The sequence below is a fragment of the Cariama cristata genome, unplaced genomic scaffold (genome assembly GCF_000690535.1).
Source record: "Cariama cristata isolate BGI_N322 unplaced genomic scaffold, ASM69053v1 scaffold11312, whole genome shotgun sequence".
Taxonomy (NCBI): domain Eukaryota; kingdom Metazoa; phylum Chordata; class Aves; order Cariamiformes; family Cariamidae; genus Cariama; species Cariama cristata.
In genome coordinates this window covers 264-25,601 of record NW_009603241.1, presented here as the reverse complement: position 1 = coordinate 25,601, position 25,338 = coordinate 264, and the positions used below count along the sequence as shown (strand labels likewise).

Genomic DNA, 25,338 nt, shown 5'->3' with positions numbered 1-25,338 from the left:
TTTACGGTGGTATCAACATCCTACTGAAGAAGAACTACGGATTCTTGCAGGGAAACAAAGAGGGAAGAGCAAAAAAGATAGGTAAATACTTGGTGTAAGATTTTTTTCCTTTTTTTTTTTAATGTTTTCAGTATGATCCATATACTAACTTTGCCAGCCAACTTTTGTTTTTGTGTGAGTTAAAAACTGCTTATTGCATATGACTGCCCTGCTTGCATTAATTGTCAGCTCTGTACCAAACTGTGTTTTTTCAGTTTAACAGAGTTGAATATGCCCAAATTGTGCGGGACTGGATGATTTCCCATCCACAAAATTGGTCTGTGAAATTGCTAATTTGGTGACAGGGAGTTTCTTTAGTGAATGTATTCATTTGGATGAAAACTGAGGAAAGCAGATCTTCTATAGGATTGAAACTCTTCATCTTGAAGCAAGAGAAGAAAGATTTGAGTATATTAGTTCAACATAGGATTACTATGAGCCACCGCTCTTGCACAGCTGTGTAAAAGGTAAATGTGCTTCTAGGATATATTAGGTGAGGCATTTCTTGTAGAAGAGGTAGGGAAGTATTAATCCTCTTGGACAAGGCACCAGTGTAGAACTTTATCTGGATTACTATGTACAGTTCTGATCACTCATGTTTAAGAAAAGTGAATTTGTACATGAACAGGTGAACAGAGGGCTGCTAGGATCATCCAGGAAACAGAAAGTCTGTCTTACAAGAGGAGGCTAAAAGAGCTTGGCTGGTTTAACCTAGCAAAAAGACAAATGAGAGAGAGAGAAGATAGCTGTCTATCAGCTTAAGGGGGAAACAGATTTGTGACGTTCAGGCATAAAGTTGTGGAAAAGCCTTCCAGAAGTACAACTGCGGCAAGAACCAAGACATCTTGAGGTGATGGAGCTGCAATGTTGATGCAGGATTTCTGGATTGGCGATGTTGAAACAAACCAAGCCCTCTGGCTTTTGTTTTTGGTGACACAGGATCTTTCCTTCAGGCCTTTTTTTTTTTTTTATTCCAGTATGAACTGTCTTACAATCCCCAAGCTGCGCATATGATCTGTTCATTGTAATGTGATTTTTTTTTTTTCTTTTCTCTGTTTCATAGTTCTTAAGCTACATGGTTAGCAACCTTATTTACCACACTTTAGGGTAAAGAATTAAGTTGTTCCTTTAATATTAAATAACTTTAATTTTACATGTTTGTTTCAATATTCTTTTAAACTCAGAAACTCATTTTATCTAACAGTTTTCTGTAACAAGTTGAGGCAAAATAATTGTGAATAGCATTACAATTTATAACTGTCCATTTAACCAGTAATATTTATTCATATATAAAATTAATTATGTAACTATAACTATGTAACTATAACTCATAGGAGTCTTAAACAGAAAAATACAATCGCCGTGCCAAATAATAACTGTACATTGCTCTTACTGCCTTTCCTCAGTCTTGCCAGTCTTTTGCCATCCAAAACATGTGTTCTCACTTTCACCAGAGTGGTTACAAGCTCTCAGCTGAGTGGAAGCATGGCATTTTAATGTGTACTGACATATAAGCTTAAATTTTGTAATCTTGGGAAAATTTATTGTGAAATTTAGTAGGAACGTGTATCATAAGTCACCTATATATGAATTAAGTCCTTTTCCAGTTACTAAACCTCTACATTTAATGTTTCAAATGCGATGCTATGTTTTCGTGACTGCACAGTCAAATTTTGTTGATGTGATTTAGTTATTATAAGATGGATGTAATTATTTTACTATATTAACATGTAACCAAGAGAATATGATTGTAACAGTTGTAGGTAGTTGTTTGTACTAGGGTAAACGTTAATTGCAGGGGTATGTGAAACTTCAAAGAAACCAGGAGGGTAATGTGGAGGCTTAAATGGTGCTTTCTTTGCTACGCTGTTGTAACAACACAATGAATAATACACTTACTTTTTAGTCAATAAATGTGCCTCTGTGTCCTCTAAAGAAGTGGCTGTTGTTAGAGGAGAACTGTAGTTTAAAGTAGGATTTGTTCCTGTTGAGTTGATTTGGATGTACTGTTTTGGGTTCCGGAAAATGGAATGCAGTGCTCCTTTGAACCAAGGAGGTGTGACACAGATGGTGTAGAAGAAATAAGAACATATCTATTTGATTTTCCCCATGTCGTTTCAAGGCAAAGAATTTGCTTTGTCAAGCCCATAGTCATGCAAAATGTAGTATCTGCTGCTTACTTAAATACTTTTCCAATTTGAACTAATTAAAAGAGAAATGACCAAAGGAGATCCAGGGAACTTGCTTGAAAATGAGCCTTAGAAACAACTGTAGTGTGAACTTGTAGTCCATTTTATTCAATGCATGTTACACTTCAGTATATTATGCTGTAGGTTATAATAGCACATTAATATTCAGATTTTCTATTTCAGAATCGTTTGTGTTATATTAAACTGTTAGGCTAATGTAAAGGTCCATAGCTACTATGAATTACTCTGAATTAAAGCTGTCAATGATCCTGGGTATGTTCTGACTGTGTCTCTTGGATTATGAGTCTCCTGGGATAATTAAAGTGTAGGAACACCAAATTTTGTTGAGCTGAAATGGCTTCAGTTATCAGAATGCTCATCTCACTCAAGATAGTGGTACTCCTGGGTGCATGCAGTAGGAAAACATCAAGAGTACAACTGGGAGCAGGGAAACACACAGAAGCTTGCAAATAGTCAAGTGGCTGGGCAGTGTTTGGGATTTCTTGTTTAGACTTGAGCACCTGAATTTTTTGAGTTGTGCTTTAGATTCCTGTCGTCACTTCTCATTTTTTCCGTTAAAACTCGTATTTTGGATGATACTAAAAATTATTATCACCTGAAAAAAAAAAATACTTATTAATGCTTTTTGCTTGTGTTCTGATCTCTCACATTATCTGAGAGGACATAATTCCTTTAAAAATAAATTCACGATTGATTGAATTTCTTTTTCATGCTTATGTCTGAATAACTTGTCTTTCTATAGAAAGTCTACCACTCCTTTTCTAATTTCAGAGGTGCTAGTCTAAAATCTGTCAGAGTTTACTGTTTCCTGCTAGCCATTTAGGGCATTTTAAGTTTTGGTTTTGATTTTTTTTTATTTTACCCTAACGAAACATTTTCTGATCTGCTTTAATGATTTTTTTTTTTCAATAATAGTGATGTTGTGAATTTTACCCTAGTTAGTAATTGTAATCTCTCAGCCCAATTTCATGTAACTTAACTTTGTTCAGGTTCTTTTAAGAGCATTCTGTTTTCTTCAATTTAAAGTGTAGTACTGTGGCTTATTTTCAGGAAAGTGACAATCATGATGTTGATATAGTTTCAGAGCTCCAGATGAAAATGCACCTTTTACTCTAAATATGTCATCTTTTATGGACTTTACATGTATCTCTGCTGTGAAGAAGGATTCCGTAAAGATGTGTTACTTCTAACAAACAATTTGGAAACCATAGTGTAACTTCATATTATATGTATAAAACATACTTTTGTTTATACTGTATTTTGAAGATGATTTGGTAGAACTGGGAAAGGGAAGAGGTGGTGGCTAGACGAGAGGCTTCCTCACAAGGAGGAGAAGCATAAGGTTTGCTAGTCTGGGAACTTGCTGAGGGAGGGTTTTGAAAAAGGTATGTATCCAATGTGCACAGAGGGTGGATAGGGAGTAGTAAACTTACTACTGTGTTATTCAAGGAGGCACTTAATGATGTTAGTAGAGTAGATATAAGGGCATCTCAATTTGGGACATACATTGTGGAACTTGGTGCCACAAGACACTACACAGCTCAACAAATTTCTTGCTGGTTCAGAAAGAGATTAGGCAAATTCATGTAAATTTTGAAGAATGATGGTTTCAGAAGATGCAATCTCTGGCTCATTATCCTCAAGTTGCTTAATTAGCAGTGTAAGGGTCAACCTTTGGTTGCCTTATTCCTTCCATTTGTATAAGCAAGTAGCCACCTGTATGATAGGAGCAAATGAATCTATGTGTTATTCTTTATGAAGCCCCTGTGTATCACTGTCATGCTCTGCAGCAATGGCTAAAAGCTGGAACACAGCTTTGAACACTGGTGCTGTATCCTGATGTACTTAGCCTTGTCTGTCTCCACAAAGAGAGCACGATGGATTCTTTCTTTTCAAGATGTACTGGCTCTCTAGAATTGCTGGTAATACTGCAATAAATATCTTTTTTTGGCTTATATTCATAAACAAGGTATGACTTGAAACAAGTCTATAGTATTTCTACAGATACCCTTTTAGATTAGAAAACGATCTTAAAATTGTCTTTACTTGATGGCTAGTAGGATGGATCTTTCAGGGATCTAGGTTAGTCCAGCTCGTGTGACATACTTGCCAAGTACCCTGTTGTGACAAGAAGGCCTGATCCTTTTTCGGGAAATTTGGGTCTGTCTTTTTTTTTTTCTTTTTTAACTTTCAGTCCAAAGACTTTAGCACTCCTGTTTTTCGGCATCCTGATCTAGACCTCAATTAAAAAGTCTCAGTTTAACTTTGATTTTCTTCAGGGTAGTTGTGTGGCAGGGTGGATATATTTTGCTCTGTAGCTGTACTTGTATCACTGACCTTTTGAGACTGTGCGCAACTTAATAGAACACAAGGAGAAAATCAATGGGCTGAAGTAAATTCTGGCCACTGGATTGTACCTTAATACATGCTCAGGATGCAACATCTGGAAGCCATTTAAACCCATACCACAGTAGTATGTCACAGCCTTGCAAGATAAACCTAGGAGTCACAGGACATACCTGGTTGTTTCTCAAGATCTGAGCTTGAATTAATGCTTTTAGCTAGATGGATAAAAATGTTTGCATTTGGCAAAAAAAAGTAGTCTGCACTTTTCTTAAACTGGAAATGCTATCATATATTGAAAAACTTTATTTTGTCATATCTATGTGTGTATTATTTATTTGTTTATTTTTACAGAAAATATAATGGTCATATTGAAAACAAACCCCTGACCATTCCAAAAGACATTGATCTTCATCTGGAAACAAAATCTGTGACTGAAAGGGACACTATTGGTAAGAATAAGTGGATGCAGACGATAACATGTTATTTCAAATGTATCCTGATTCTTTCTATCAAGTGTTTATTTTTGATGAATGCTGAAATATCTTTTTTTATAGGCAATGAATGGGTAGATGTACAACTAAAGTTAAATGAGAAGGCACGAATTAGGGCTAAGTCTCCTTTGTTTTTCCATGGGTGAGATCTTAATAACAGTGTTATGGAAAAGGATGAGTAGGCGAAATGCAGTGTAAAGCACATCTATAATTGTATCAGGCATCCATAACAATGTGAGACAACACCGAAAGAATCATGACGTAGTGTATTTGAAATTGAGATCATAGCTTTGTACAAGAAAATAACAATTGGCAGATGTTGAAATATGCACTTTCTGCCCGTGTCCCCTCCCAACTCCTTGTGCCCCCCAGCCTCCTCGCTGGTTGGGTGAGAGGCAGAAGAGGCCTTGACTCTGTGTAAGCAGTGTTGATAGCACAGGGATGCTTTACTGTTTCCAGCAGAGATCCAAAACATGGCCCCATACCAGCTACTGTGAAGAAAATTAAGTCTATCCCAGCCAAAACCAGCATTTTTTTGAATTGAATCAGATTTCAAAATAAGTATAGGACTTGGAAATACTGGAATTTGGCCAATTTCATGTGTTTGACATCAGGTAGCATGTAGTCAACAGACAAATGCTCGGTAATGTTTTGTGACTTTTGGGGATGCGAGGGAAGGTGTTTGGGAGGGACAGGCTGCACTTCTTTGTCACAAATTGTTCTTTGTGGTTCCCAGCACCTGTGGGAGCTCTCACTTCATAAATCACCCAGCCTACATGCATGGTGTAATATTACCATACCTGGGGGTGTTCAGAAAACATTTAGATCTGGCACTTTGAGACATGGTTTAGTGGGCATGGTGGCATCGCATGTACGGTTGGACTTGATGATCTTTGAGGTCTGTTCCAATCATAATGATTCTATGATTCTATGGTCCCCAGAATTTTTACAGTGGAATTTGCACAATGATTTATTGCTGTACAGGAGATAGTAACAAAATCTGAAAGAACAAACCATCAGTATCTTAGATGTTGGTTTTTTTTAAAGAAAAAGAGGAAGTGATTATATGTAGTATTTTAAATGATTGCCAATGTGCTTTTAATCTTTAAGGGAGAGTCAAAAAATCTTACCTGGAATTGCAGCTAGACTAAGCTGGAGAACTATTTTCTGTTGTGATGTTGAGATCTAAATTAAATATGCTCTTGGAATTTAGGATGTTAATGTATAGAAGCTGAAATGATAAAATAGTAAAGTCTTGTAGTCTTATAAGTTTGAGTAGTAACCAAGTATCAAATAACAGAAGTGAAGAATGAAGTTCAGGTTCCTGAGTAGAAAAAAGTGCAACTTTTTTTCTGTTACTGCTTTTTACTTGGATGATCTGGGTCTACCTAGACCTCCATTAATTGAAAACATTTTTTAATTGTCACTCCATGCTATATATGTCAGTAACTGCCTTAAAATATCACACCTTTAACATTTGCAAACTTGTATTTTTCAGCATTGCATTATTTTCCGGAGTATCAGTGGTTGGTGGATTTCACTGTTGCAGCTACAATTGTGTATGTGGTGACAGAAGCCTATTACAGTATTGCGAAGCCCTCACAAGAGATGAATATCAGTGTAGTGTGGTGTCTGCTTGTCTTGGCTTTTGCAGTGTATCCTTTCCTGTTTTTTTAAATCACTCTATCTGTCCAAATAGTTTACATCATTCTGCAATTCATAGAAAGCTCTGTATTGTTGGTTGGCAAGATACGCGAATATGTAGTATTTGGAAAAAGGATCGTGTAAGCTAGTGCCATTGTTGGATAATGTATATGCTGTACATGCTCTTTGTACATGCTGATATCAATAGCTTGTTAACATTAATACCAAATCATTTATGGAAGATATACGGGTATATGAACATACAGTTAGTGTTCATCTGTATTGTGTAGTGGTTCTAAACTAATTTGGTTTTGCCCAGTTCGACAATCAGAAGTCGTTTTCTCTACAAGAAAGTATTCACAACTTTTGGAGAAGCATGCAATTCATTGCACACATTTTGTTTTCAATATGTTTAATCAAATGCTTTCTGACGAAAATAGTACAGTAATGTGTATACTAACTTATCATAAAGATATGTGCATGAATTTGCAATTTTAAAATACATTCAAGACACTCTTATGAAGTTTACAGAAAATGAAATGTGCCGACGTGTAGGAGCTGAGGTGGTACGTTTTCAAAGGTCTGAAAAGCTGAAACTGAGGGAAGCAAAAGCGGAGTATTTAGGAAACAGGCAACATCAAACCGTGAAAAGAAGCAGCTGTTACGTTTGTTTTTACTGGAGAAGGCAATATCAGACATGGATGCTTGCATGGTCATTAACTGCTTTCTACATACAAATCCAGACGTAGACTTTAGGGAGGAAAGTTGGCTTTTAAAGATGTAATAGGTGATAAAGCACTGGAATTGAATAAGGGCCTGCAAGAGTGCAGGTTACGGAAAAGTGAGTTAGAAAATGAATTTCTGCAACTCCTCTGCTCCCTCAACACCTGACAACCAGATAAAGTGCTCAGTTTGGGTCGATATAGCACTTGAATATTCAAAATTGATTCCTTTATATAAATGCCTATTCTTCAATAGAGATTCTTACTGTGTGTGGGTGTTTGATTTTTTTGTGTTATAACAACTGGTGGTGTTATGTAAAACCCTTAAACTCTAATGTTTGGTTATGTTTGGCTGAGTCCTGGATATGCTTAATGCTTATCTGTACTTGGTAATTATTAAAATATGTGCTGCCTTTATGATAAGGACAGGACTTCTTTTTGAAGTAGCCTGAAGTATAAATGATATCCAGAATTTTTCTTGTAATGAGTAAGATCTTTCTAGAAGAGGGAGTCATCTCAAGGTCATGGAAAAAAAAGACTTGTCAGTAGCTTGCTTCCAGACCAAGTATTTTTCCTTTGACTTGTCAGTGGACGGATCCACAGCCCAAAAAGTGTTTTTGTCAGTCTACTAGGTAGTGACAGGAAAGTCAGTGATTGGCTCTTGTGCACCTTATAATGTTACTTTAGCTATATTATGGCTAATATATAGCTGTTATTGCACAGCTTTTGTTTTATTTGTTTGGGTGACATCGGGAATTGTAGTTTAATCTTGGCAGAGGGAAGGTGAGAGAGGCAGCTATTGCTTAAGAAATCCAAAATGAAAGCCAACACCTTTGACTCCCATTTTTGAGGATGAGGGGGAGGTTAATAGAAGTAATGGAAAACCAGGCTTCAAATACTAAAGCCACAATGTGCTCTTAAATTTATTGGTGGCAACGCCCTATTTGCTTCATCTTTCAAGTCTCGGGTGTAACCAACTTAAACAATACTAGTGATTGCAACTCTAGGTGAAACAGAGTTGGGAATTATATATTGTAGGAAAATCCACTGCAATAATTTCATTGAATACAGTCCTAATTACTACTTTCATTTGGTCGTCAATTCAAAGCAAAACCAAACACAGAAATTAGAAAAGATTAAGTTGCCTGGCAGTGGAAGCTTTCTGTCTCAGTAGTGTGGACATGCAAGTAGCTATTAGGGTCTTTCTATGATTGTTTCTTTCTCACCTCCTGTTTTTGTATGAATTGAGCCTAAACCAACATTTCCAGTTTTAATGTAATCTGGCTGAAGCACTTTAGATCTGATTGCACGTTGGACCTGTAGGAGGTTGAAACACATGTAGTATTCCCTGCATGTTAGAAGCACATTAGCTGTATTTTCTCACTAGCCTTTCTACATGACTGAAAGTGAAGATCAGATAGAGTAGTATTAAAAGCAAAAGTTTATGTGCTAAAAGGTAAATTTTATTTAACAAGCTGTGAACAGTTAATTGCATGCTTTAGCATTTTGGTACTTAGCCGTGTATTGTCTCAGGGACCGGTATTGTTTTGAGTTTTTGGTAACAGACAGTTGAGAGAATACTTTTAGAGAGAAAATTCTTGAGGAGTTTTATCAGTTTGTTGGAGTGAGAGAAAGGTTAGAGAGGTTAAAAGTTTAAAATTCTTATGGCACTTGCAAAAACATATGCAAATTTGGGAAGTCCTGGAGAGGAATAGCCTGATGTGTAGGACCAAGCCTTCAGAAATAAATAAATCCTGGGAAATAAAAAACCTATATACAAGTGTAACCTTGTATAAGTACAGTTACTTATTCAGTACTAGGTAGTTGAACAGTCATTTATTAATTATACAAAGGAAACTTTATACAAATTATACAAATGGTCAGAAGTAGTTTTCTTCCACTTTATGGAAATCTTTGTGAAATGACTGTTTTTTGATACTGAATAGAGCTTTGCTTATTTACCTGTATGGTTCCTGGACTTGGGGGATGAAGCGGTGTGATCCTGTGCACTTGGAGGGGTTAGTGACAATGCAGAAGGCTAGAGTACCAGGAAACTCTAAACTTTGTATTAGAGTTAACATCTCCATAAATGTTCACATAAATTATAAGGGGCATTAAAGATTTTTGAGTGAAGGAGTATGGTGCAAAGGGTGGTATACAGAGGTACTAATAACAATCCTTGTGATCACTGGAACCTAGGGAGGTGAAAAGAGATTTCAGAAGAAAATTGGTTCATTTATGTGTTGTGACATCAGGCCTCTGAGATGCTGAGAAGACTTTAAAACTTACACAACTATTTACTAATTCAATATGTCAATACCAATGATGATTCATCATAATTTAAGTGTTTGAAAAATTTGATTGCCTATATATTTTCAGTTGAAAGCAGTCAACATGATTTGTCAAAAATTAATTCTAGAACAATTTTGTGTTTTGATGACAGGTGTTTCTTCTGTTTCATGGCTGTGTGTTAGGAGGTGATAGGTTATACTAAGAATTTGGCTGACAGAATGACCTAAAAAAGATTAGAGAAGTTGGAAGTGATGATTGGAATTTTTTTCTGCCATGTCTTCCAGAAATGGATGTTTTGGCTCGGTGCAGTAACTATTAGCATTTTTTATTGTTCATTGTGTAGATATTCAGAAAAATTCCAGAAACGAATCTAGTCTATATGTCTGTGTTTCGACAGAAATTTAGTCTAAAAGGAGTACACAGATTTAGTATTTGAGTTCCAGTGTTAGAGTGTGTTAGCATTACGTTGATGGTAGTTGTGCTAGGCACAGCTAAGGTAGCTTTAAATGTGTTTCATGTGCTGAAATGTTTGTGCAGCTGCATTAGCAGGTACCTCAGTGTAAGATACTGGATTCCCCTGCCAGACTGGGTAGATGCTCAAAGGGCAGCTCATGCTCAGCTTACCCATGGTAAGGCTGGGACAGGAAAGTCTGCGTGTCTCCTTCGTTCCGCTGGACGACTGCATTGTGAATAATACAAACCTCACAGTTGGTAGTGTGGTTAAATAGTTCCAGGATAGGGAACTCTCTTATTTTTAGCAGAATGTAAAAATAAATCTTTGAATGGCTAGATGGTTTCAGGAAGACTCCAAGATATTTCTTGGAGGCAGCATTTAGAAGACCTGCTGTACCACCTGGTCAGTGTTTCATGTTTTTGAAAGGCTGCAGGGTACTGTGTTGGTCGATCACTTTTCATGCTGATAACCTGCACTCACTGGACAGTTGCCAGTACCTGAAGAGGAGTAATAAAAGATCTTGCAAAATAAAGATGTTGAGTTTTATTTTTTAAGACAGATTATTGGTCGTGACATGCTGATTGTGAATTTTGGCTTAAAAATGAGCTTTACAATGTTTGTTGCAAAATTGTTTGTGAAAACTCATTGTGATGTGGGCCACAATGTTTGAATTACTATATTAATTTTTTTTCGTTTGTTTACAGTTTGTTGCAGATAGTAACTATTCACAGATTAATGATTTCTGTTATTTTGAAATTTGGAAAGGTGACTTCTGTCAGAACAAATACTCAAAATTAATAAGCTGAATTATTGGTCACAATTTTAAATGTAGCAGTTGCAGCCAGCTTACTTGCAAAGGATTGGGTTTTTAAAATAACAAAATACTTTATTGATGGGAGGAAGAATATGCATGAGGATAGAGTAAGATGGACAACACTGAGAAATGATCCATCTTAATAGGAATTTAAATCAGGCACACGCTACTAGTACAGCTGTTTAAAATTCATCACTGATGAGAACAACTGAGTAAGGTTACTTAACTTTTTGTCTATAAACTTTTAAACAGTGTTGTATGCAATCATTTCTGTTGCAAAGGCAAGGTATTCAGGAAAATTAATGTAGTATAGCAAAAGGAAGGTATTTCTCAGCTGGGAAGCTGTCTGTTATCTGAAAAAGTGTAAGTAACCTGACTGTATTGGTAGGTTAGTAAATTTCACTGACTACTTCTGGAAAATGTATCCATGTCATAGCAAAGGAAAGCAACAGTCTCTTCTTAACTTGACTGAAGGTTAATCTAGGGAAAGTCAGTCATGAAATGCCTTGAAATGATCTCTAAACCATAAACTATGATTTTTTCTACATACATGCAATTAGAAATTATTATAGAGGAGTTTATTTGGTTTTCAATTGTGAATTCAAAAATTTTGTTTATTATAATAGAAACACAATATAGATCTTTTTCTCTTCAACCATATGCATAAATGCCAGTAGACTATATCATTGAAAAATTCCGTGATTACAGCAATTTGAAAGATGTAATTATTTTTGTAAAACTGTACACCATAAATTCTACAGGTCTATCGCCTTTTGTGACCCCCCCAAAAAAAGTAATAAAAAGTGATGAGGCAGGGGGGACAGTCTATTAACTTAGCACTGTATAGTCGTGAATTATTTCTTCAGTAGGTCTTGAAACGTAGGTCAAGCAGTGAAAGGAAGTGATTAAGTGAGCCATAATGCTTCAATTTTTTCCATCCCTAACATAGGTAGCAGTGGTGATTATTCAACTAACAGAAGGTTTCAGTCATATATAGTTTGCATAATCATTAATTTATATCTTCAGTTCTACATCTGCACTGCAATTGGAATTTACTGTCAGTATGCTAGCTTTTTCCCAGTTGCATTTTCCACATCCTTTAGGCACAATCCATAGTTGAAAACATGAAGTATCGAGGGGGTTATAAACCTGTTTATAGGTTAGGGCTATTGATCACAAACTGTTATGAAGTCCTTTGTATAACATCAAGATTCGAAATTAATGTGTTTTCAATTTGTGATCGATGTCAGTAGCTCTAAAGAGACACTTGGCTTAAGAGTGTGTTATTAGAGAAACAAAGCTTTCCAGAACACAGTCTCTATGACCTATTATGTACCTCGGTGAGCCTTCCTTTAGATAATTCTGTTCTTTCTGTGCAGTATGAAGGGAGCTTAAGTTGATTACTGTGAACTTAGAGTTATTAGGTGCTGTGCTTAGGCCACTTTACTGTGTGCATATGAGTACATCTCTGCATATACGTGAAATACAGCAATGTGTATGTTAAATATGTGCTGCCTAATGTGCTGCGATATAGCATAATCATGTAGTTTTTCTGAGAGATTAACTGATGACTGTTCAAGTGTTTTACTGAATACTCTAAAACATGCTTTCATGTAATTTACATCTTAAAATACTTCCAGTATTAAAAAAGTGCTAATATGAATGAATACGTTATTGCATACTGGAAAAAAGTGTACAATTTACACTTAAAATCTTCTTTTTCCCTTATTTTCTTTGGTTTTCCAAAGCAAGTAATGTCTGGAGTGATCTCCTAGTACTTTATCTAAATATGGACTAGATATTGCCTGCCATTTGGAAAATGAACAAACAAACAAAAAACCCCAACAAACCAATTATAATGGGCTGCAGTTCATAGTAATAAGAGTTGAGAATATATAATGAAAAATTGATCTACTGTTTATCTTTGGAGCTAATTATGTTTAGAAATTTGTTATAAAGGAGAACACTCAATAAACATTTTAAAAACAGCTTGATAATAGAGCAGGTGATGTCTTAGATGTTCATATTTGTGGCACTGGGGTTACAAGAAAGGACTTAATGTATCATACCAGACTATATAGGGGTTTTTAAGGTTGGTTCCGCCCTGTGCCGTGCCCCCCCCCGCCCGAGATGAGCATGGGATAGATTTTTCTTTCCTAGATGGTACTAAATGTGCTGTTGTTTTACTGTCTTTGATAGCTAAAAATCTCAAACACATGCATATGAAAGTAGAGAAATAAAAGATTTATATTTTCATATGTTTTTAGTAAACAGTCATGTAATCAACCTAAGCAACAGTCCCATGGCATTTGTCACAGTTTCTTGTAAGGCAGGGCTACACTCCCTGTGAGCGGAAATTCCCGTAGTTGAGAAATTTTGTCCCATTATTGATAGAAGTGCTTGTTGGCGCATCCTGTTCTTGATATTTGTGTGTATACCTTAGGGTTGTGCATCCAGGAGGAACATGTGTAGCTGCTCTGTGGTTAAAAATATGTTTATTCACTTCCCTACCATCACAGTTTTTGCATTCAAAACTAATATTTTGGATTTTGAAATTAAGATAAATTAAATCTTGGGTTATGTAGTTTGATGGAATAATTTTCATTTAGCTCAATATTTTCCACTGAAGATACAATTATCTGATTTTTTTTATTTATTTGAGGTTACTTATGATTGTGTAATCATTTATATTTAAACTGTGGCTTAATTCTCCTGGGTTGATAGTGGATATTGCTGCAATTGACTATAAGTAAGCCTAAATCAAAACTATGCTTCAGAGTAGTATATTCCTGGCTACCCATTAGGTAATTATTATGCTTCACAGTATTCTGTAATTTTAACCTGAAACTGTTTGAACATGTACTACTTTTTTAAAAAAATCACACATCATAGAACAGCGCTAGTGTAGATGACCGAAATACAGCTTTATAATTCTTAAATATAGTTATTTTACAGACTTAGTTTTCCTTGACCTTTTACTTTTATAGTAAGGTACTGTTTTCATTGACTACCCATTATTTTAAAGTAGAGGATGGAGGTGAAAGATCAGTCTGTGTCACATTTGGTTTTTTCTTCTTCGTGAAAGCAATGGCAATTCTTATTGTGACAGAAAACTATCTAGAGTTTGGACTGGAATCAGGTAACTGCTTTCTTTAGTGTTTGCAACAACTCTAGTGACTGCATGATCTGAAAAATTTGTTTCCAGTCTTTTAGGTGTTTTTGAGAACATTTGTGTTAAAATGAACTGTCTATATCATACATTTCTAAGAAATTTTGCTTTAGAATGCAGATTCTGAAGGATATCCTGTGTATTTTACCTGCTTTCTTTTAAATACTGTAATATTTGCCTAGATTGTTTGTTTTGTTAATTATATTTGCCTTCCAGTTTTACAGTTAACCTATTTTGCCATTCATGGTAAAGTGAAGCTCCTTTACCGAAAAAAGAGTGTACAAATATGAGAGATGTTAATAATCAAGTTTTATTGCATTATGGCATACTGATTAGCAAATGAAACAGCTATGCTAGAAATGTGAAAATTTCTTTAAAAGATGACCTGTTACCTAGCATTTTTGTTTCAAAAAAAGATTTCTTCATTTGTACTGTAATAAAATACATATAATGTACGTGTCTCTGCAGGATTCTCAAATTTCTCAGAAAGTGCTATGCAGTTTCTTGAAAAGCAGGGTTTGGAATCCCAGTAAGTTTCTGGAAATACATTTGTCTGTTTTATGTGTGCATTTGTAGCTGAACCACTTGGGTTTTCTTAGCAAGCACATGTCTTTGCATGTTTTGCTCTTGTACATGTTTGTAGTACCTACAATAATGTGAAGAGGTGGGTTAATGAAAATAATTCATCAGCACTCACAAGTAACTTAAGTTGCATTTGTGTTTTCTCTTTTTAATTTGGAAATAATTTCTACCCTGATATTTTGGTTGTCGTTCATAAAACGCAGTTCAAAACTATGACCTTTTTTTTTCATAGTAATTCCCTTCAGCTTTGCAAGGGTTGCTTAAAGCAGGCAAAAGGTATTTTTTGCCATTCATGTGGTATGCAAGAGGACAAGTGTACAAAAGCTACAGAAGGAGCTTGTAATAAAGTTGACATTAGGAGTAAATGTTGGCTTTCAGTCCTGCTTTCAGGTTGTAATAGTGTTTTCCTATTATGCAAAAACAGTTGCTTGCTATAGGACATCCAAGTTTTAACTGTCAAAGGAACGTGCCATAGCTTGCGATGTTGCATAAATACACAATCGCTGTTGTAGACAGCCTTTAAAATTCTTTCCTTATACACATGCTCTAAAGTACATGTATGCGGTGTGTCATCACTGTGGGAGCACAACTTTGAATTTCTTGCTTGGAAGTTCTGAAATCTCATGCAGAAGCTACAGAATCTCTTTATTTTTGAGGAAACAGAAGTTTCCTCAAACTAGATTAGTGTATCATTTATGAATAAACTCATGGGAAACCCTTCACTGAATCCCATGTGTTTCTTAACCTTTCTTCAGTCTGCTTTTCCTAAGCTACTGCAAGTTTACTAACTTTTGTATTAATTTTTTCAGTTAAATGTTTATTTATTTTGAACTCTGGCAGTGCTTTGACTGCTTACAGCAGCAGTTGAGTTGATGGTGGTGTCTCTTGGTGGGTTACAAGACATAGATTAAAGAATCTGAAACTCATGTGGATCACTAGATTTGGTTTTGTTCCTCTTTAGTCTGTTAGCTACATGTCACTTGTTTTTTTTAGTGTAATCCAGTGTTTGTTAATTCCGTAATTCAGTTGATCCTGGACTTTTTTTTCTGTAATTTTTTTGCATACTCCATAGTTCATTAAAACAAACTATGTTAATCACTTCGAAGAGACGTATTAATTGGCCACATGCATGTTTAAGATAAATCGGTGAAAAACTGCAGTAATAACAGTTTGATAGAGCTTTTTAATGGATAAAGGAAGAAGGTAAGCAGTATAACTTAAATATCCGTTTTGTCTTTGACCAGTTAAACTTGCAATGCATCTGTTCCTCTCTTAAAAACATAATCATTAATTCTGTTAGCTATTTCTGTTACATAATTTGTTGTTAATTACAATATAAAATGATTCTTTATTTGTTCTTCTCTGCTAACAAACTTAACATCTTATAGGCAGTAGCTTAGGTTTTCTGTTTTTCGAGGAAATAAATAGATGATTTTTTTTTTAATTTTAACTCCTGATTGGTTTGTAGTGATGCTGGCATTCCAGAATAAGACTATAGAATACTGTGTGCTTTTTTTATTAAATGTTAGATACTATTGAGTTGAAAGTAGTCTCTGATACCCCACCCCCTCAACTTCCTCCCCAAGAAAATGCTTATTTCCTTTCTTTTCTTTTAGGGGTCCTGTGTCTAAACTAACCTTCAAATTGTTCCTGGCTGTTCTGTGTTCACTTATTGGTGCTTTTTTGACATTCCCTGGCTTGCGACTGGCTCAAATGCATCTGGATGCTCTGAATTTAGCAACAGAAAAAATAACACAGTAAGAGAAATATATACACATAGGTATATGCTACTCAGTCTTAAACCTTTAATGTCTGAAAATAAAAAAGCCAACTATTCCAACAAGAAGGCAGAGTGACTAGGACTTCTGTTGCTGTCTGCTTTTCATATCTGGAGCAGACTTGCCACCTGCCTATTTCTGCTCAACCTGTGCTCTGCCAGTCTGTTACATTCTTTGCCTTGTAATTAAGAGTCCCAGTTAAAGAGTTCTCCTTTTCTCCTGCAAAAGCTCCAACATGAATGTTTCTGCTTATTGCTTCCTTTCCCCTATCATATCTTTTTCAATGTTAAGATAACTTTCAGGAAGTAGAGGTGCAACCACAGACTGTTTTTTTTCCACCCAGCCTCCAGGAGGGCATCATGCCTTTAATAAATATAGGGTAAAATACAAAGAAAAGGTGACCCAGATTATTTAATAAGGGTCAGATGTTAATACCAGTTGAAAGCAATATTTTCATTTTCAGCTGTCCTTGAATTTGGTAGTAATATGTTTTCTCCGATTTAACTATTTCTCTTCAGCATTCTCTGATTGAGGGAGAGACTCCACATATCTTTCATAGGTCTTGACCTTTGATGTTTAATACATGTTAATGACAGATTCTGCAGCATAGGCCATTGTGATCATTTAGTCTGGTCAGTTTCCTAAGAGGACCATTACATTTTCTGACATGAAAATTATTTATATTCAAACTGCACCTTTTTTTTTCTTTCTCCCCAAAAACGCCCAACTAAAAATTAGTCTGTGTTTAAAGTGAGTCCTTCACTCTTGGTAAATTTATAACCAAGTACTCCGTGTTATACTTGCACTCATTGAAGTTGAATGCATCCAGGTACAGCTGCAAGCTGTTGGCTTGTATCTGCTGTTAAGTTTCTGTCTGTGTTTAGACTGTGACTGAGTTACTGCCTAATCTGTTCTTTTCAGCTAAACAAACTGCTTAGTTTCTCATTTTTATGGTTCTCAATATTTTAAAATTTCTAGTGCCTTTTCTGTAAGTATCCTCTAATTTTCCAAGATCTTCCTTGATATGTTGACAGAGAATCTGTCGACAGGCAGAAATGTAAACTCTCTGAAACAGAAGTTCATTAATCAAGAACTGAAAGGGTAATCAATAGCCACTAGAATGGGGATATGAAAAATAAATCTTTTCTAACAATGTTTAGAAGACATTAGAACTGGTTGTTGAAGATAACTTTGTGCAACACCAAGCAAACTATTTTCAAAAGTCTACCAATACTTTGACTATTCAAATGGAACAATATAAAAGTGGAACAATATAAAAGTTTTGTTAAATGGATTAAAACTTGGTCAGATATCAGTGTAGTTAGGTAATGCAATTATAAACAGAAATTATTGTCAAGTTATAGGTTCTAACTGCCTGGAGAGATTGGTGTTTGCCCTTAGTGATGTGTGTTTATCAATGAGTAGATCGTTACTGACTGCGGCTGCTTGACCATGACTAAGGGGAGTAGTAAATTAGGGTGACATGTCACTGATCCAAAGCTCTCTAATTTGGATGAAGGAAAAAAATGCCTTTCTCTGCAGTCAAATGCGTTGGTCTACTTATGAAAACAAAACAAAAAAAGGCAAAACAAAACCCAAAACCAAAGCAAAACTCCCCAAATTCCCAAAGCTGCCCCAAAAAACCACTAGTCCCCAAGCTCCCCTCAAAACAAACAAAAAAACCCAAACAAAGAATTAAAAAAAACAGAGAAGACAAGCTCCCTTTGCCATTGTACATTCCATTACAGAATGGGAAACTGAACTTACAGGGAACACTGACCAAAAAAAAAAATAATGAAAAAGTAAAGGTTAATGATTAACTACCACTTCACTAATATGTTCAAAATGATTAATGTGATTCTTTTATATATATGGAGAGTAATTTTTTGGGGGGGTTAACAGAATAAAAATAATCTGGTGTCCCTTTTGGTTTTGATAGCTGATTTGATTTCTTTCTTTAGCAGCAATATCCTTCCCTGCATATGTTTTAGAGTAGTCTTAAACAAATTGTACTGTTTTAGTACACATTCCCTCATTTTCCAGAGCCTGCTTCAAGAGTCTTTCAGCCTTTCTCCCTGTACTCAGATAAACAGAAGGGAATTCATGCCACCCTTGGGCACATTCCAATCTGTTAACTCAGTAGGATATCTTAAATAAGTAGAAGCTCAGGTAAAATGCTTTCACAAGTTAACTGAAATGCTTTGGACTTTTTCTTGATGCTGTTGTTCCCTAGCAACACTGACTAATTAGCAGTGCTTATTTCATCTGAAACCAATGATTTAAATGTGTGTGTGATGACATCTTCTGAAACATGCAAATATTTTAATGGTTTTAGGCAGCTTGATAGTTTGAAATCAGTAAGGTCTTGTCTTTTTTAGAATAACTTTTGATTACCTCATTTTTTCTGTAGTATAGAAGCACTCTGGTTGGAGATGGAAGTATAGACAAGCTCATCTGGTTAGTGAGGAAGCATTGCAGTAGCAGAACTACCAGATCTACAGCACTGAAGTCTTCAACTATTTTAGTTTAGTTTTAGTAGTGAAAAATGATTGAGATATGGAGTTCGGAGATGAAGAAGGATGTTAATTTCAGGAAAAACTCTAGGAAGCTGTCTACTCTTTTTAAATTCTGCTGTCTTTTTTAGGCAAAGATTACAAAAGAGTACTACCTTTACATTCACTGTGCAGTTTCATACAGTGCTTTTAAAATGGAATAGCTGTGCTGATTTTTACTTTTTTTTCCCCTGGGTATCTTTAATTGAATGTAAGCACCAAGTTTCATTTAGTTAAGGTTCCTAAGTAAAAATGTTCATTAGACTGGGAAATCTGACCTCTGCGAGCTGTTTCGCCTGCTCTGTATGGATAATGGAAATTAATCTGAGTACACTTTTAATAAAGCAAAAAAATAGTAATATAGCAGTGTATTTCCAATAATTATCCGAGATGCTGACCTGTAGATTAAAACTGTAATAGCTAGTGCAGTTCGGTGTTATGCCATCTTAATGGAAATTTGCCACAACTCTCTTACTGTAGTGTGGCATAACGCAGGTAGCTCCGTTGATTAGATTGTTCAGAATAAGTCGAGTTTTTGGATATTCTAAGAGCACTTTTTTTAAACCACAACCAGTGTGATTTCACAGTATGTAATACTACTGTTTCATTGAAACACAAATCATACGTATAAAGTATGGAAGTAATTTTCTTACTTATTTTTCTCAAAACTATTTTAAAATTTGGATTTCTCCTTTTGAATCTGTACCCCCAGTTTCAACAGTATGGTAATTGTATTTATTAACTTCCCCCCCCTTTTTTTTTTCTTTTCAGAACATTACTACATATAAACTTCTTGGCACCTTTATTTATGGTTCTACTGTGGGTAAAGCCAATCACTAAGGACTACATTATGAACCCACCTTTGGGCAAAGAGAGCATCCCTTTGTAAGGTTCCCTTTAAAGATTCTTTCTGCGGTATTGAGAACAAAACTGTAAGATTTTAGTGCCCTGTGAAAGTCATAGAAATGTGAAAGACTTAAAATTTAATGGTATATGCTGTCAGAGGTAATGCGGAAGTTACAACTGAGCTCTAAAGAGCTTCTGTTATTTTGGAAGAAAGAGAATTAGTCATTGTTGAATGTTAGTTCTGAATGTTTAATGTGGTTCTGAAAAAGCTGCTGTCTTCTGTCATTTCCTTGGCAATGGTGGGTTGTTCTTCCTTGGGGTGGAATACCACCTTGCTACTGCCTTCTGGAACCTTTTATCCTACATATTGGTGTAGGACAGGAGTGGTTTTACTGAAGACAGTTGAGATACGTTGGCATCAGAACTGACCTAAGCGATTTGTCTTGAGTTCAATGTGTAGACAAAGTGCATATGGAATTGATAGCTAAAATATTTAAAACAAAAGGGAAAGAATTTTCAGGACGAGTGGTATTTGAAATATTGTATAAGTAGCATAGGTGATTGTCATTGCCACTGTTAGTCTACATAATTCAAACCAGTAGTATTCAAATAGACTTGAAACAGATATGATTGGCTGACTTTTATTGCTTTCTAGGTCTAAGATATACTTCTAAGGTGACTGTGTGACCACTGAACTAAGACATAAAACATTGCACATGTGCATATTTTGTCCTTCCATTTTGTTCCTCAGTTTATCTTAAAATGAGGGTTGTACTGTAACATGGTATCTAAGGTAGCTGAAGTACACATTTGCTATGTAGAACTTTGTGTCTCAAAACCTGTGATTATCTGAGCAAGCTTGTTTTTAGTGTCCTGTCTTCATTGCTTGGAATTTAAGCATTTATGATCTCTTCTTGTTTACGGACAAATGGATACTAATTTGAACCTAATGCTGTGGTAGGGCTACTAAGAAATAGCAGTAGAGAGAGAAACGTGGGGCAAAATGGAATATTACTTACACATGAACTTCATGACAGTTGATTGTATGTTAAATATTTTTGACAATATGCTTCAACATTTCTTTGCAGATGATGCAAACAAATAAGTCCGTAGCAGTAGGTGACCTTTGGAAAACAGCATTACCCTTTTTTTTTATCCACAGAATGTCAGAAGATACGTTTGACACTGTGAGGTTGTGGATTATAATCCTGTTGTGTGCTTTACGGTTGGGTATGATGCGTCATCACTTACAGGCCTATCTGAATTTAGCCCAGAAAAGTGTGGATCAGATGAAAAAGGAAGCTGGCAGAATAAGTATGGTTGATTTACAGAAAATGGTAAGTATGGTGGCACTGGGGTTACGTGTTGGAGTGCTGTTGTCTGTACAAATGCTTTTTTCCAGTTTGTCTCATATTCTGTGGCACCAGAATGGAAATCTGAGTGAAACTTCTTAAAACTATATCTCCTTTAAAAATAGCACCATTACAGAGAAATTCTGCAAAGCAAAATATGCAGAGATGTATCATCCATGTTATGCAGGTGGCTTGTCTTAAGTTACTCAGAAGTTGTTATAGAAGATCCCTTCATGAATTGTTCTTTACAAATATGTACAAATATGGTGTGTTTCTGTTTGGCATGAATAGATCTTGGGGAGTACACAGGGTGAATGGTGATCTGTAGCTACAACGTGGGAAGAAAAAGAAGTTGAATTTAGATAGAAGAGTAAAATAATGTTACCTAATCCCAACTACGATTTTTAAATTGAGGCAGAATTTAAGATAAGGAGGTTATAATTTCAGATAAAATGAGACAGGTTTAATGCTGTCAGACCACTCTCAAGTGCACTAGCCTAGTTACAAAACTGTCTGCCCATCTTCTTACTGCAGCAACGGAAAAATTTTATTGACTTTTTTTTTTCCAAAAGTAGTAAGACATACTGTCAAAATGAGGAGGTAGAAATTGGTACGCTTGTTGTAGAATGGTGCTGCGTGTTGCCTACAAAAATAAACTTATATTTCTACTGTTGCATGATAGTGCTGCCTGATGATCCTGCTGAGTTGGGGTGTATTGCAGGAGGAATATTGACATAGACATATGTCAATGAGACATTGTTTCATTGCCCATAAGACAAAGATTCCTCTTTTAGGATTGTCACTATAACTTACAATCTTGTCCTTGGCTTCACTGATTAGCTGAAGATCCTAAATGGACTATACAGTAGTTATTTACAGACAAAGTGGCTTTGGAAAAAAGGTTAGGAAATACTGATAGCAGCAACTGGTTAGGACAGAACTATGCTGATTGCCGTGAGTGCAAAATTTTAGTTCTGGGAGCTTTCAACCTATCTATAAAACAATAATATCTTCTCTATGTGGTGTTTCCTAAATCCGTTTATCCAGTGTCTTTATATCTTCTCTTTGAGAAGGCCATACCCACTACATGAATTCCTGTCTTGTTTTGCTAGCCATGTCTGCTTTATCTTCTTCTGGAACTTCTGCCAGTAAAGTCTTTCCTATCTGTTATCCTACAGTGGTGATTACTTTTTAATTTGTTCTTTTTATCGTATTCCATCAATTATCTTACAATATTTTTTTTGTCTCATGCTTTTGTTCTGCCAATGTCTTGCTACTTTTTCTTCTCATGTTAGTTTTTTGATGCTTGCTCATCACGAAGCCCTTTGAGGTTTCAGAAGTACTTCCAAAAATGTCATGTCTGCCTTCATCTTTTTTACCACCCTGTATTCTGTTCTTTTCTAAAGTCCCGTTAGCTTTCTTTCACTGCTTGCTTGCTATTGATTTTATGACTTCTTTCCTTCTTTATTTGGTCTAGTCTTTTAGGTCAATAGCTTATATAAAATATGTACTTTAACAATCTTGAGAAAGATGGAACAGATGGGGAGCAGGGAAAGGGATAAAACTGAGTGGATTTTAATATGTATACCTGAAATAAAGATCATTTAAATGCTGTTATTGATCAACTACTAATAAAAAATCATCTTGTCATTGTTTTTAAAATACCGGTGTTTCACAGTTAGAAATCTTAAAAATATCTCACTTTTGAAAAGGGACTGTAACATTAATCAAGCTTTCATTTACTTTTTATGAGGCTTTGGACTATGACTGCTACTTCATTTTTGAAACAGATTTAGTTTGTAAATCACTGAGGGCTTTAAAAATTAAACATAGTTTTAATTCTGGTGTATTGAAATAGGAACCTTTGAGTGATGACATGCAGTTTGCAGAAGCAAAGTTGCTTTTGTTTGTTTTAACAGAACTGATGCTTTTAATTATTTCCTTTCACACTTCCTGTCAGATTTGTAAATGTCCTGAGACTAGAGTTCATGATAGGGATTTCTTAATTAGGTCTTTTGAAGACGATATGTCACATGCCGAGATGTGCTAGAAAACTTTTAAAACAGCTTTAATGCATAAGTACTAGTTTTTTAATAAATTACATGTTTTTCCTAGACATGTTCTTAAAGGTTTGCTTTGATCAGCCAGAACTCATGAATTACTCTCTTCTATTTTCCCAGGTGGCTCGAGTATTCTATTACCTTTGTGTAATTGCACTGCAGTATGTTGCACCATTGGTAATGCTCCTTCACACGACTCTGCTCTTGAAAACACTAGGTAGGCAAAGTTAGATCAAAAAAAAAGTGTTCTGTTCTACACAGGTCTTTTGTATTTTCACCTTACTAGAGAGAATTAGAACATATGGGTGCTTGCGACACAGAAATACATTGTTGTTTCCTGCAATTTAAAACATTCTGATGTGTGACTTTTAAGCAGCCCCCCTCTGTTGCTGCTTTTGACATCTTTCAATTATATGCTAATTTGTTTGTTTTATTTCTGAGAAGTTGTGTAATACAACAAATTAAGCAGTTTAGTTCTGTTGAAATATTTTTTCTTTCTAAAAGTATTTTAAAAGTGAACTGTATAAAGCATTGTTGATTTAACCATGTAAGCATCTGTTAAAGGAATTTTTCCCAGCTTTTCCATCTTAAGTAGGCTTTTTGAATGGAAATTGTGAGATATGGGGTTCATTTCATTATTGGGAGATCTGATGTCACTGTGTTGTGTTTTTGTTTTTTGTGGGTTTTTTTTTTTTCTTTCTTTCTTGTGAGGGATGTCTTTGACAGCCTGCCATGCAGTCGTGGCATTCTTTTTGCAAAATGTCAACAGAAAGAGATAGGCTTTATTAGACTATGATTCATCCCGTTCTGGAGTAGACATCTACATCTGGTGAGTTGAATCATACCATTCTGCACTGACAGGGGTCCCAAGGCAACTGTGTCACATGTAGATGTTAGGATATCAAAAGGTAAGATGAATGCCATGAAATGAATACAGTTAATGTTTACTAAGTTATAAAAAGTTCAAATTTTTTGTGTGTGTGTGAAAAATATATATAAGATGATCTATAGAGCAGTAAAAATAACAGAACTTGAATTTAATTGTACAGAAATCTGTTACTCATTTCTTTTTAACAGGCAATTATTCTTGGGGCATCTACCCGGAATTGAATTCTGACACTCCAGTAGAAAACAGTCTGCTTCCCAGTTCAGTTTATTCTGAGTCTCCACCTGCTGATGGAAAGATGAAAGTAACTGTAGTACAAATAACAATGGCTTTGGGAAGCCTAAAGAATATTTTCACTCCTCTCCTGTTCCGGGGACTCCTGTCTTTCCTCACCTGGTGGATTGCTGCTTGCCTCTTTTCTACAAGCCTTTTTGGGCTTTTCTATCACCAGTACCTGACTGTGGCGTGAACAGGTCAACTGACAAAGAAAATGTGAGGTGAAATACTAGATACAAACCCAGGTACCCAAGAGGAGATGAAGAGAAAAGAAGAAAACTATAGATGAAGAGAAAACATATCAGAATTTTTTTTTTAAACGCTTCCTCTGTGTTCTCAGGGTGAATATTCTTATCTTTAAAATCGCAACTGGGTTTGTTATTTCTCTTACCCAAATGGTAGGTAACTAATTGAATTGTAGTATTGGGACTGACTGACATTATTGCGTGGCAGGTGGTGGTGAATGTGCTGAAAAGATACGACCTCTGAGTATCTTGATTTCCATCAACAGCAAACCAACCTCAAAACTTTGTGTTCTAAGCATCAACAGTCAGTGACTGAACTGTGTTAGAAGGATACTGGACATAGTGATGGTGGCTGCCTATCGATTAAATCTTGAAACTGAGCCATACAATGGAAGGAGATTGGGGATAAAAATTCTGTTGGATAGCTGTTGATCACTTTTCTCCGTGAAAAATGAAATAATCCAACAGGACAAAAGAGATACTGTATATTACAGTAAGGAAAGCTGTGTAAAATATAAATTTAATAGGTATAGATATATGGACCTGACAGGTATTGCTGCCTAAATATTTTGCAGGAATG

The 25,338-nt window shown here is 35.6% G+C and overlaps 1 protein-coding gene across 1 annotated transcript; it reads left to right on the top strand.

Moving 5' to 3' along the window:
• TMEM161B (transmembrane protein 161B) lies at positions 1 to 24,706 on the top strand (the record flags this gene model as incomplete). The annotated part of the gene is made up of 10 exons (XM_009695099.1): positions 1 to 81; positions 4,947 to 5,044; positions 6,585 to 6,741; positions 14,000 to 14,151; positions 14,650 to 14,710; positions 16,380 to 16,520; positions 19,865 to 19,978; positions 21,102 to 21,276; positions 23,472 to 23,568; positions 24,429 to 24,706. Coding segments are annotated over 10 exons (1,354 nt in total), but the record flags the coding sequence as incomplete, so codon positions are not given.
• Between the last annotated feature and the right edge of the window lie 632 nt (positions 24,707 to 25,338).